General features: G+C 46.9%; 1 protein-coding gene across 1 annotated transcript in view; it reads left to right on the top strand.

Annotated features, from left to right (window-relative positions):
• Positions 1 to 12,505, top strand: part of LOC149370591 (creatine transporter-like) — a 57,436-nt gene that overhangs the window by 20,019 nt on the left and 24,912 nt on the right. The window contains exons 8-11 of the mRNA XM_089583720.1: positions 3,314 to 3,438; positions 8,285 to 8,397; positions 9,881 to 10,009; positions 11,586 to 11,685. Coding sequence (XP_089439846.1) covers positions 3,314 to 3,438; positions 8,285 to 8,397; positions 9,881 to 10,009; positions 11,586 to 11,685 — 467 coding nt within the window. The remainder of the gene's footprint in view (positions 1 to 3,313; positions 3,439 to 8,284; positions 8,398 to 9,880; positions 10,010 to 11,585; positions 11,686 to 12,505) is intronic.

Below are 12,505 nucleotides of genomic sequence, written 5' to 3'. Positions count from 1 at the left end.
ATTGAATCAATATCCATGACTGTTAGTCAAACCCCCGGCTGCACGGACACATCTCCTCTAAGGGCCGCTTACCGATTCCACTAGGCTATCGCTTTTTTTTTTTTCTCAGCCAACACGCCTCGTGTTGAACTGCGCCACACTCTCGCGCTGTGCATTGGAGAGCGTCGTCTTCATCAACTTCCATCTGCTCCGTCCCGCGGCTACAGTGCTTTGGTTCTCAAGGTTCTAGAGCACTGTACCGCGGCAGTGCCTGCTCACCGCCGTCTTCTATGTAGCACAAATGCGTGCTTTCGCTCCGATTCGAATGTACTAAGCATTCTCTGTGGTTTCTTTTTTTCAATGCATATTTGTTGCACCTTGTGATCATCTCGTACTGATAATTTACACTCTACCATCCTCGTTTTATTGTTACTTTGTCTTCTGCACCTCTTCTTCTCGAGATACGAAAATGACCCGCAGTCATGAAAAAATAGCTTTGCGTTATCATAGCTGCGTTATCATGAACCCATAATATTTTTTTTTTGCTCGTGCGTTTTTTCCAATTCATCCTGGACTTTCCGCACGGAAAGGTATTTCAACAGAGTACCAAAATAAGTAAGACATGAAAACCGGGGTGCTCATGCGAAGCTAATAAAGCTGCCGGCACCAACTGCAATGCAACGAAGTTTCACAAAAAGATGATTAATTTTTACGACGCAAGGACATCTGTGAGGAAAGAGTGCCATGGCACAAGGTTTCTTCTACTCAGGTTGGGGTCAAGACCCATTTCCCAAGCATTTCACCCTAAATAAGCCGCGCACCAGACAAGGGAAAAGCTTGTATATGACCAGTGGGATGGATGGATGGATGTAAAAATTTATTAATCAAGCGAGTTTGGACCGTGCAAGGTCTCAGGGCCACCGCACAGCCCTCACATTACGCGCATGTGTCCAGGCCACGTAGGGCCATGGCACTGGCACCCCGGTTCACACAGCGAAGTTGCGCGTCCGGGTCCTGCGACGCAAGGAGGGCCTCCCATTCCTCCCATGTAGGTCCCCGGCGGTACTGGGGATCTGCACGTAGAATCCAAAGCCTGGCTGGACTGATTAACTTTATGCCTGATATTGCTTCATTTCACTATGTCCTCTCACTCTTTGTTTAACTCTTTTCTTTTCCGCGGTCGATCTCCGTAATAAATTGTGGTCCTCAGCAGAACCAGGTTTTACGTTAATCTGTGCGACGACGCCCTTCAAATGTCTAGAGCCGGTCGCCTGCGTGATGAGTAGGGCCCGGAACTTTAGGCATTTGCCTAAACATGTCTATAATAGCCTAAACGGGGAATTTCTGCACTTGCCTGCCTTTTTGCCGTTTTTTAGGAGATACTACCTATTTAACAGCACTAGTTGCCCATAAATGCCTAAATCTGGCATTTCGGTCATCGGTGCCGTTTTTTGATTTTTCGGCATCTGTCTAAGTATGGTGAAAAGCGGTCGCTGTTGCACGCGCAGAAGGCGCGGCTCTCGCCAAACGTTTTTCTCGGAGTGCAACTGGCGCAACCAAGGAGGTTATATAGTAACCTGACATCCGGTCTAGCGCCGTCCAGCCGGGGACCATCGCCTCAACGCTCTAAGTCGAGCCGGGGGCCGTCGCCTCAACGCGCGCAAGACTCGCACACACGCGCGCTCACTGCTCACTCGTCGCTCGGTTGACAATCGGCCACCTAGCCCTCAGCAGAGAATGGCCACTGCTTTGCCTGCCACTTCCAGAACACGCGACACTGACATGGGCTGGTTGACAACCTTTGCTTCGTCAGCGCTCTCCATTTCATTTCGTGTGGAGATTTAGGCATCGAGAGGCGCTCATTGCAGGCAATGAGTTTCGCAGTTTGAATATGTTTTTTCAACTGATGAAACTGTGCTTTTTTGCTTTTGAAACTGTGCTTTTGAAACTGTGACGGTATGTGGCCAACTTCATCGTCGGAACGTTGAGCCCAGAGAAATCCGGACGAGCAATCCTATGCAGAACTATGCACCGACTTGCCCAGCAACAAGTGTTACTTGAGCGATCCTGCTCAACGCAGAGGTTATTAAAAAGGTTAGCCATTCGACTATAGCGCGTTTTTCACTTCATCTCTGGAGCTTATATGGCCAGAATATATTCAATATGAGAAGGTACTTTTCTTCGTCATGGTTGAGGCATCCTACATATGCAAAGCAGGAATGGGACTGACGCTTTTATACAACAAGATGGTTCATGTGACCTGCGTTGTTCATGCAGTGCATCGTGTCACCGAATGTGTCCCGCTCTCTTTTCCCCAAGTGCACGCGTTAGTATCTAGCACAAAACAGGTGTTTGTTGAATCTCCGACGAGAATTTCTGTTTTCCGCGCCACAGCACCTGACATTCCTCAGACGCCAAAGCCTGTTTTGACTCGATGGGGAACATGGATAAACGCAGCAATATATTATGCAAGGCACTTTAAAGTGGTCAAATTTGTCAATAATGAAATCAAGGATGACGCTGTGTGCGCGAGCAAATCAAGAGCTATGTTCGCAGAGGCGAGTTTGGAAACAGACCTGACATACATAAGTGCAAAATTCTCAACATTGACGGAAAGGTTGGAAAAGGCATGGCTCTCAATAGATGAATCATTGAAGGCAGTCGAAGAAGTAAAAGCAGCGCTTCGGTGACTTGAAGAAAAGGGCGCTACTGCTTCTACGAAGGTGTAACAATTGATAGAAAATGATAGAGGCCCAGAAACAATTTCACAAATCAGAGACCTACGCGGAGACGATACATGCGCACCACCTGAAGGTCAGAGCCTCTATGAACTCTCATGTTTGAGGTCCGCGCCACTAACCTCATGTGACGTCGAAAGAAGCTTTTCAAAGTACAAATCTATGCTCAGCGAAAACCGAAGGAGCTTCAAGTTCGAAAACCTGAGAATGTGCTTTATTGTGGCGTGCCCGTACGCTCCTGGCTTGACTGACAAATCTTCTGGGAATAAATAAAGAGTATTATTCGAGGCGCCTATTTTTTGCTTTATAGCGCCTATTCCAATATTTTTTAGACCCTACACGCCTGCCTATTTCACTGTTCTTTAGTGCCTAACTTTCCGGGCCCTAGTGATGAGTGAATTATGACGTCACGCTGTTGTTCACACGTTTTATGACGCGGCCTTGCACGCACTCAATCTTTCAATGATAGAACTATTCGATAAAACGCTCAACCTGAGGATTATATACAGGTGTAATCGCATACTGAGAGTTCATTTCAAACCTCCACATTTTGCTACGATACCCCTTTAAGTTCAGTTTTACCTTTGTGTCCACAGTAACATCCTGAAGATCGTCTGGGTGGACTTCTGCTTCAGCCTGGTTGCCGGCTGCATGGCCTTCGCTCTGCACGGCCACGCCACCATCCTCTACGGCCTGGAGCTCGACGACGTGGTCACCACTGGTAGGAACGAAGCCATGCCCGTCCTATATAATATGGCACGAATGAGCCTCTCCGCATGCCACCATGGGTCGCGTCGCATTATTTTGCTGCGGCCACCGTGTACACAGTGCGAGAGGAACGTGTCGTCCTCTTCAGACGTGTTCTTTGTGCACCGCTCATTGCTCGAATGCGGCCTCAACGGCAGGTTGGTCCAAAGGCTGCCCAAAAAAACAATGAAAAGACCTCGCATATCACTGTTTTCTCGAGATGCAGTTCAGGGGTCTGAACTCCTAGTTGAAAGCTTCTGTGAGGATGTGTAATCGGCAATGACCAAGGTAAAATCACAGTACATTGTACTGAGGGGCGACTTTAATTCGAAGGTAGGTAAAAAGCAGGCTGGAGACCAGGCGGTAGGTGACTACGGCATAGGTTCTAGGAATAGCAAGGGAGAGTTATTAGTCGAGTTCGCAGATAGAAATTATTTACGGACAATGAATACCTTCTTCCGCAAATGAGCAAGCAGGAAGTGGACGTGGAAGAGCCCCAGTGGTGAGACTAAAATTGAAATAGACTTCATACTGTGCGCTCACCCTGGCATCGTAGAGGATGTGGAGGTCCTCGGTAAGGTCCGTTGTAGCGACCACAGAATGGTAAGGTCACATATTAGCTTAGATTTGAAAAGGGAACGGAGGAAACTAGTGAAGCGGAAGGCTATTAATGAGTTAGCGTTAAGAGGGAAGGTAGAGGAATTCAGGATGTCGCTGCAGAACAGATTTTCCGCTTTAACTGAAGAAGACAACCGTAGTGTTGTAACAATGAATGATAATCTCACTGCTATCGTTACAGAGTGCGCCGCCGAAGTAGGTGGCAGGATGGTTGGACAGGATATCAGCAAGCTATCTCAGGAGATTAAAGATCTGATTAAGAAACGCCAAAACATGAAGACGTCTAACTCCACAGACAGGATAGAAGTAGCAGAGCTATCGAAGTTAATAAATAAGCACAAGGTAGCCGACATAAGAAAGTTTTAACATGCAGAAAATCGAACATGCTCTAAGGAACGGAGGTATCCTAAAATCAGTAAAGAGAAAACTGGGCATAAGTAAAAACCAGATGTATGCGCTAAACGACAAAGAGGGCAATGTCATCAGCAATATGAATAAGATAGTTAAAATCGCCGAAGAGTTCTACACAAATCTATACAGTAGCGAATGTAATAATCAAGATACTGAGAAAGGCAGTCGAGCAAAGCAATGGGACATCCCGTTATAGTAACGAAGGAGGAAGTAAAGAAAGTCTTAGGAACAATGCAAAGGGGAAAACAGCTGGTGTGGGTCAGGTAACAGCAGATTTGTTGAAGGACGGAGGAGAGAGTGTGCTAGAAAAAGTAGCCACCCCGTATACGCAATGCTTTGTGACCTCGAGAGTACCAGAAGCTTGGAAGAACGCTAATATTTTCTTAATTCATAAGAAAGGAGACGTCAAGGACTTGAAGAATTAGAGACCGATCAGCTTACTGTGCGTTGCCTACAAGGTATTTACTAAGGTAATCGCTAATAGAGTCAGGACAGCCTTAGACTTCAGTAAACCAAATGATCAGGCAGGCTTTCGTAAAGGATACTCGACAATAGACCACATTCACACTATGAATCAGGTGATAGGGAAATGCGCAGAATATAACCAACTCCTATGCTTTCGTAAAGGATACTCGATAATAGACCACATTCACACTATCAATCAGGTGATAGGGAAATGCGCAGAATATAACCAACTCCTATATATAGCCTTCATCGGTTACTAGAAAGCATTTGACTCAGTGAAAACCTCAGCTGTCATGCAGGCATTGCGGAATCAGGGTGTGGCAGAGTGTTATGTGAAAATATTGGAAGATATTTATAAAAATTGCATAACGAATATAGTTCTCCATAAAGTCAGCAATAAAATTCCAATACGGAAAGGTGTCAGGCAGGGAGACACGATCTCGCCATTGATATTCACCACCAGCTTACAGGAGGTATTCCGAGGCCTGAAATGGGAAGAGTTGGGGATAAGAGTTAATCGAGAATACCTGAGTAATTTGCGATTCGCTGATGACATTGCCTTGCTAAGCCACTCAAGACAAGAACTGCAAGGCGTGATCAATGAGTTAGACAGGCAGAGCAGAACGGTGGGGATAAAAATTAACATGCAGAAAACCAAAGTAATGTTCAACAGCCTAGCAAGGGAACAGCAGTTCGCAATTGGTAGCGAGGTGCTGGAAGTAGTAAGAGAATATGTCTACTTAGGGCAGGTAGTGACCGCAGATCCAGATCATGAGAGGGAAATAACTAGAAGAATAGGAGTTGGGTGGAGCGCATATGGCAGGTTCCCTCAGATAATGAATGGCAGTTTATCAATATCCGTCAAGAGAAAAGTATACAACAGCTGTAGCTTACCGGTACTCACCTATGGGGCAGAAACGTGGAGGCTAACAAAGAGGGTTCAGCTTAAGTTAAGGACTACGCAACGAGCTATGGAAAGAAAAATGATAGGTGTAACGTTAAGAGATCGGAAGAGGGCGGAGTGGGTGAGGGAACAAACGCGGGTTACTGACATCCTAGTTGAAATCAAGAGGAAGAAATGGGCTTGGGCAGGGAATGTAATGCGAAGGCAAGATAACCGCTGGTCCTTAAGGGTAACAGAGTGGGTTCCAAGAGAAGGCAATCGTTGCAGGGGACGGCAGAAAGTTAGGTGGGTGGATGAGATTAAGAAGTTTGCGGGGATACAGTGGCCGCAACTGGCAAAGGACAGGTTTAATTGGAGAGACATGGGAGAGGCCTTTGCCCTGCAGTGGATGTAGTCAGGATGATGTAATGATGTCAGATACATGTATTTCAGGGCACGAAAGCATTGAAACTTGATTTCAGTTACTTCAATGTCTTTCGGTCAGACCTGAGCCGAGTGAGGCCGGCGCAATACGCTATTTCCTGAAAAGGGCTCACACATACTCATTGTCCAAAATGGGCAGTGGCGTGTTTCCTTCACTGCTTCTAACCGCTGTGCCGCCAAATCTTGGCTATGTTACGTCTGGAGGTAAGAGGAGGGAACAATGTTGACAGCACAGGGTGCTTTCTGGGCGCTGTGTGGCGGTTGTTTTTTGTAGCAAAAGCTACTTTGGTCACGAACGTGCGATTTCGCTGTGAGGGTGCTCCGAGGGGGCACAGAGACCAACCTTGAGCCGTTGCCTAGCAACCGCCGCAGCTGGCGGATGCCGAGCGCTCGCCGCGCCATCTGACATGACGTCACACTGCGCGCCCCGCCGCGGAGCCGCCGCCGCCGCCGTTTGGTATGACGTCACACCGCTTGCCTCGTCGTTGAGCTCGCCTCCGCGCGCTTCGCCAGCTGTGTCGCATGCCTGATAAAATGTCGGAGGATTGAAAAGGAGAGCTCGCGTGCGCCGCAACCACAGTTGAGGCGGCAGTATGGACGGCGACAAGTCTGCTAAGCAGAAGAAGGCCTGGAATCGACATCGGAACGAGATGAAGGGGAAACGAATCGCCCAGGAAATAGAGGAATCGCCTTAGCTTTCCCTACGTAAATCCTGGAATAGCCGAGCTAAGCGTGCCAGTTTTTTTTAAAAAACAAGCTGTTGCCTGGAAAACTTTGGAAGTCATGGAGCTGCCTCATTTAGTGGAAGATCTAGGGATCGGTGCCGTCTTTTTAGCGCCAGGAGCAGTGGTGCAACGGCGTTTGATGTTTAGAGCGACCACTGCTAACGTCACATGACAGATTAAACGTTAAAAACAGACGCCGACCGATAACAAAAATACGACTTTTCGTTTGCGGTGCGGCTTTCTTGTTCACGCCAAAATGATGCAACCATAAAACGAGGTATTTCTCCGTTCAGACGAGTTTCCGTCGAAACGTCGACATCACGGCAAGACACCTGTGTCGCACACTGTGGTGCACGCACTCGACGGAGCCGGCCACGTGACCGTCTCTCTTCCTACCCACAATGCTTCCTGTCCATATCGCCGGCGGCTGGGGGAGGGCGGCCTTACTTTAGCTTCAAAGGGACTGTACAGAGATAGCAATGCTTCCCTCAAAAAACAACGCCGGAGACGCGCGGTTGAAAAAGTTTTGTTCAGTGAAAGCAATGGGCATCTCCATTCACGATTATAAAGTTCTACACAACAGGAAGTCCGATACGTGGGTGAGGTTGAACTGGGGAACCAATAAGAGAGCTTGCTGAAAATTAAATTTTGTGAACAGATGCAAAACGTTTGGAAAAGCACTCGCCCCACCACTTCCCGGAGGTGCTCGGGGACGAAAGTTCGGGCTCTAGAAAGGGAGTGGAGAAAACGGCACTCTCAGGAGCAACAGTAGCGTCAGAAAGGGGTAGGGAAGACGCATCGACCCCATAGCATCGCCTGCAGGGACGCCACATCTTATTACGCATTGCACACTTCTTTCACATGGTCTGTAGTATGTATACATAACCCAGGGACGTATATTGACGCATTTACATAGCGCTTCTGACAAACTCAGAATGTGCCACTTTGGGCTAACTCAGCACACGTCAACACGCGGTGTGCACTTAGCAGTTCATCAACTGGACTTTACCGTTTCTTTACGATCGCTTGCACGGCGTTTCCTTAGTCAGGCAAGCGGAACTTCTGAGTAACGTATCTTCGGCAGCAGTTCAGAGGTAAGCATCCCAAGGAGAAACTCTCCGCCCTCTCTGTCATTCACCTGATGTGATGGCGCAAGCGGCCCTTATTTTTTGTCTTCCGCGTTTCCTTGCTTGCTTTCCTTCTGTAAACATTGTTATACTACGAACCAATGATGCCATCTCCGTAACCTCACTTTCCCGACTCCTTTGGCACAGGGTACGAGTACGCATTCGTGTCGTTCCCAGAGAGCGTTAAGGACATCAACTACTCGCAGCTCTGGTGCATCGCCTTCTACTTCCTCCTCAGCATGCTGGCCTTCAACGGAGTGGTGGGTGTTCCTGTGTGCGCAAGGCCTATTAATGACCACATGCAAAACTGCGGTTGGTTCTAGCTGCAGGTACAACAGATGAATGTCGCTGAAGGATCACGAATGAGAACTGCTTACAGCTAAGCACGGCTGGCGATGTCTGAAATGCGTTGGGTCCTACTGTCCCGTGGTGGTGGCAATGCCGTGGACAGTGGACCAGAAGACTGTAGTGGTTTCTAAATGGACCACTTATTTGGCTGATTGGCGCCCACGAATAACTGAACAACCCGGCAACGGCGATAGCGATAAACGGGCTCGGCGGTCGTCCAAGAACAGAGTATGTGCCGCTCTCGGCCACGCACAATTTAAAGCTGGCAAGAAACCGTCGAATATAGGCTCCAAAGCAACTGCAACTGTCTGGAACAGTATGGAAGCAGTTGCGCATGGCTACGCTCATTCGATATGTCAGGTCGCATCTCGCGTCACAAAGTGATAAAGGTTGCCGGTGCCTTTGAACGTGAACGGAGAAACACTACAAAGCTTCGCAGCGATATCTTGTCAGATTTTTTTTCGTGGTGCATTCGTTCGCCTCTTTGTGATTGGTAGCGACTACATGACCCGATGATTGATAGCTAGAATGTACTGTTAGATGCCGGCCTGTGTTTATATTTGGAGGCAGAACAGTCATGCAGGAAATAAAGGACGTAAGAAAAAAAGTCATTACAAAAACCTCATCCTGGAGATAAACAAGAAACGAAGCTAGAGAAGCAAAAACTACTTCGTTTTAAGTACCTGGGTGTGGCTTAAAACTTTTTCGAAGCTTAGCCCTTAACGAAAGCCTGATAAAAGTGTAACGAAATATGCAGTTCACGCCAAAGGCTGAATCAATGAGCATTAACACGTTATCATTTTTTCCGCCCAAGGGGCTCACCGCCCGTATCTTTACCGCCGCGTAACTGAGGTAAACCAAGAAACCTCAATTTGTTTTGTTATCTTGAAGACTTGAACAGTTCCTGTAGAAGAAATAACAAATACGACGCTTTCAATACTAGTGGCACATCGGTCGAACTTAATTCTCGTAGCTGTAACGTGTGAGTAGTTTTAGCTCGCACAAAATGGCTATACTCTGCAAAACTGCACATTGTTGGCGCTACTGAAATGAGCATGCGGAGTTAAGCTTGATGAAGCATACGCTACGAATACCACAAAAAAAAGCATTGCGGAAGGCATGTTTGTGGTCAAGCTTCCGTTCTGAGTAGATTGTCGAAGTTCAAATTTGCATTCTCGCTGCCGCTAATTCCCGATCGAAATTCATTCACCTCGACTCGACCATATCAGCCTAGATAGGAAAAATATTCTGATAGAATAAGTACTTGTTTTGTGCTTACTTCGAATTAAAAAGCACCTTTTGTACATTTCTAGATGGCTCTAGTCTTTTAAACTATTCATTCACCGTTGGAACCTATATAAAACATCTGGCACGGTGGGATCTTTTAACCGCCAGGTGGCTTTCCTGGTGGCGGGGTTGTCGGCATTCGAGGACACCTTCGTGTCTCCGAGGAGGCGGCGGAAGGGCCTCGCCCTAACGACGTGCACCACCTTGTTCCTGCTCTCCCTGCCGGCGGCCACCGGCGTGAGTGAAGGCGATGGGAAGCTGGACGCGGCAGTTGATGCGATGACAACGAACGCGAGTTATAAATTATTTCGGTTCACAGCAGATTACTGAGGAATAAATCTCGAATCTACAGATTACCACTCGTATTCGGGTACTGATTCTAAGAGAAAAAAACGCAAGAACGCCCTGTGTAACGCTGGCAAAGACGACTCATTATGAGCAGGGCATCGCACACATTCCACACCTTGCATTCTTGTGCCTCTAGCCATTTGTGTTGCACAAAGAGAAGAGACTGACCCTAAGTCAAGCATGCTGCGATTGTACCCTTCATATGAACACGAATCCGAAATCCTAATCCGAAATTTAACTAAATACATTATTATTATTCTGCGATGTTATGGTGACAACCAAATGGCTTCAACAAGTTACGTTTAAGATCTTTTACTGAAACAGTCACCAAGAGTGAGTACACCTGTGTCTAATGTTAGTATGTGATCTACCTGGTCGTAGTTATGGTCCCCGGGGGCCTGAGGAGAGGACATTAAAGCTATGCCTCACACTCTTTTGCCCTGCAGAGGAACAGAGGTCGGGGAGTATCATTCTCTCCCCTCTACAATGCTACTCTTCCTTGAGGACGATATAAATTAAACTGGGTTATTTTTGGTATTGACGCAGATCTCATAAGTACAGAGGGCAAAACGCATGCCTAGAACAACCAAACGGTGTGTTCCGGAGCTCCCAAAGCCACTGCGACCAAGAAAGCCAAAAATGACGATGAAATTCAATGAGTTTAATAGCACATGTTTACATACAGACCATTTTTAACCAAATCTTATGGCTAGTTATCGCGTGTTACGCCCGAAACACGCTCACAGCGTGTTCTAGACATGCGTTTTGCCCTCTGTACCTATGTAAACATAGATAAAAAAGTGTTAAAGTAATCTCCACCAAGAGGAACATTAGGTAAGAATAAAAGCAAAGAGTACGTTTCCCGATTGTACTGCTAGTATACAGGGTAGGGGGGGAGCCGGTTCCGATTCATTTCAGCCTCATAGGCGCTCCAAGACGTCAGTAGAAGGAAGCTTCAGGTTTCAACCAAAATCTCAACTTGAGAGCACCTTCCCAGAAGCACAGCGCCGCAACCGAGAAAAGATAAAACTGGCTGTTTAGGACCAAGCTGAAGAGCACGGCACTGGTAATGATTCCGAACCGCTACACTGTGTGCGAAGACTGGAATTAAAGTGAAACGCAACAGTGCCAGGAAGTTCACTCGTGGCAGCGCTTCAAACGTTGAACACTGTGCGCCTTTTTATTGAAATAAGCGCACTGCTTTAAACAATGCAATGACGAATCTTTGTTGGCTGCACCGCTGCATACAACACTTGTGTCGGGCATACAAATATAGCTGTAGTCTGGTAGCATGGTCTTCTGGACATGCATAGAGAAAGCGAGCACGATGGAATGGGTGCCCTGTGCTTACTGTTCTGCGGTAAATAACGTAGAAAATGTGCAGGAGTTCTGGAAATGAAACTAGTTTTTCCCGATAGTAGAGGTGCCGAGAACAACGCCATATGTGAGTGTTTGCATTGTGCAGGGAGGAATGTATTATATCAAGCTGATCGATGCCGCCGTAAACGTGAACATGTTGCCGTGGATCGCGCTGGCCGAGGTGGTCCTCATCACCTACGGATACGGTGAGAGATTCAACTCCAAAACTGAGACTTCTTTGCCTTTGTCCTATTTTTGCTCCTTTCCCTACACGGAATGGCTGCGACAGGCAGAACAGAATGAAGTTTTACAGTAAAACTAGAATATGTGTCTTCTGAAAAAAAGGCACTGCAGCAGGCTGATGAGTTAGGAGTCAGCGCGTGACAAATGCTCCAGAATAGCACAGTGGCTGAGAAGTTCGGTTCATGCAGTTGGGTTCCGGCAAAAAAAGTAACGTTATAGGGACACTGTAGACAAATGCATCCAATTATTGGTCTCTGTAAAAATTGACTCTGTCGTTCTTTCTAGGTATGCTCCCGTTCGTTCAGAAGCAAAAGGATGAATTTATCGCTGATAAAATGGGATTTCAAAATGTTTCCGCCAGGCTATTAAAACTCGTGATGCGCTTTGAAGGAAATCACGGTGTAGAGTAGCGTAGCATCTGGGATATGCATTAAAAAAAAAAGTGGTTTCGACACGCGCTATTTTTGAGTTCGGCTGGTGGTGACGGCACTTTTAATTATTTTTTTTGTATTTGATAGCTTTTAAATCAGAACGCGATCGCTTATCGATACAGCCCAACTTCGAAGCTCAGCTGGATGGCAATAAAAGGACACCCATGTGTTCTATCGCGCACAGTCTAAATATATGACCGCATATAGCGTAAACGGAATAAACTGCCGCGTGATCAGGTCATACTTTATCCATGCAATCTAGGTGAGCTTGGAAGAAGAGGGGAAGGTTGTAGACAAAGAAGATATTCCATCCAAGATATGAGCTTTGTGTGAGTCTGTTACTAGTCGCAAG

This window comes from Amblyomma mixtum, chromosome 1, assembly GCF_055824585.1.
Source record: "Amblyomma mixtum isolate Tamu chromosome 1, ASM5582458v1, whole genome shotgun sequence".
In the NCBI taxonomy this organism is placed as follows: Eukaryota; Metazoa; Arthropoda; class Arachnida; order Ixodida; family Ixodidae; genus Amblyomma; species Amblyomma mixtum.
The sequence above is the reverse complement of the archived record's forward strand: the minus strand, read 5'-3'. Positions and strand labels throughout refer to the sequence as shown.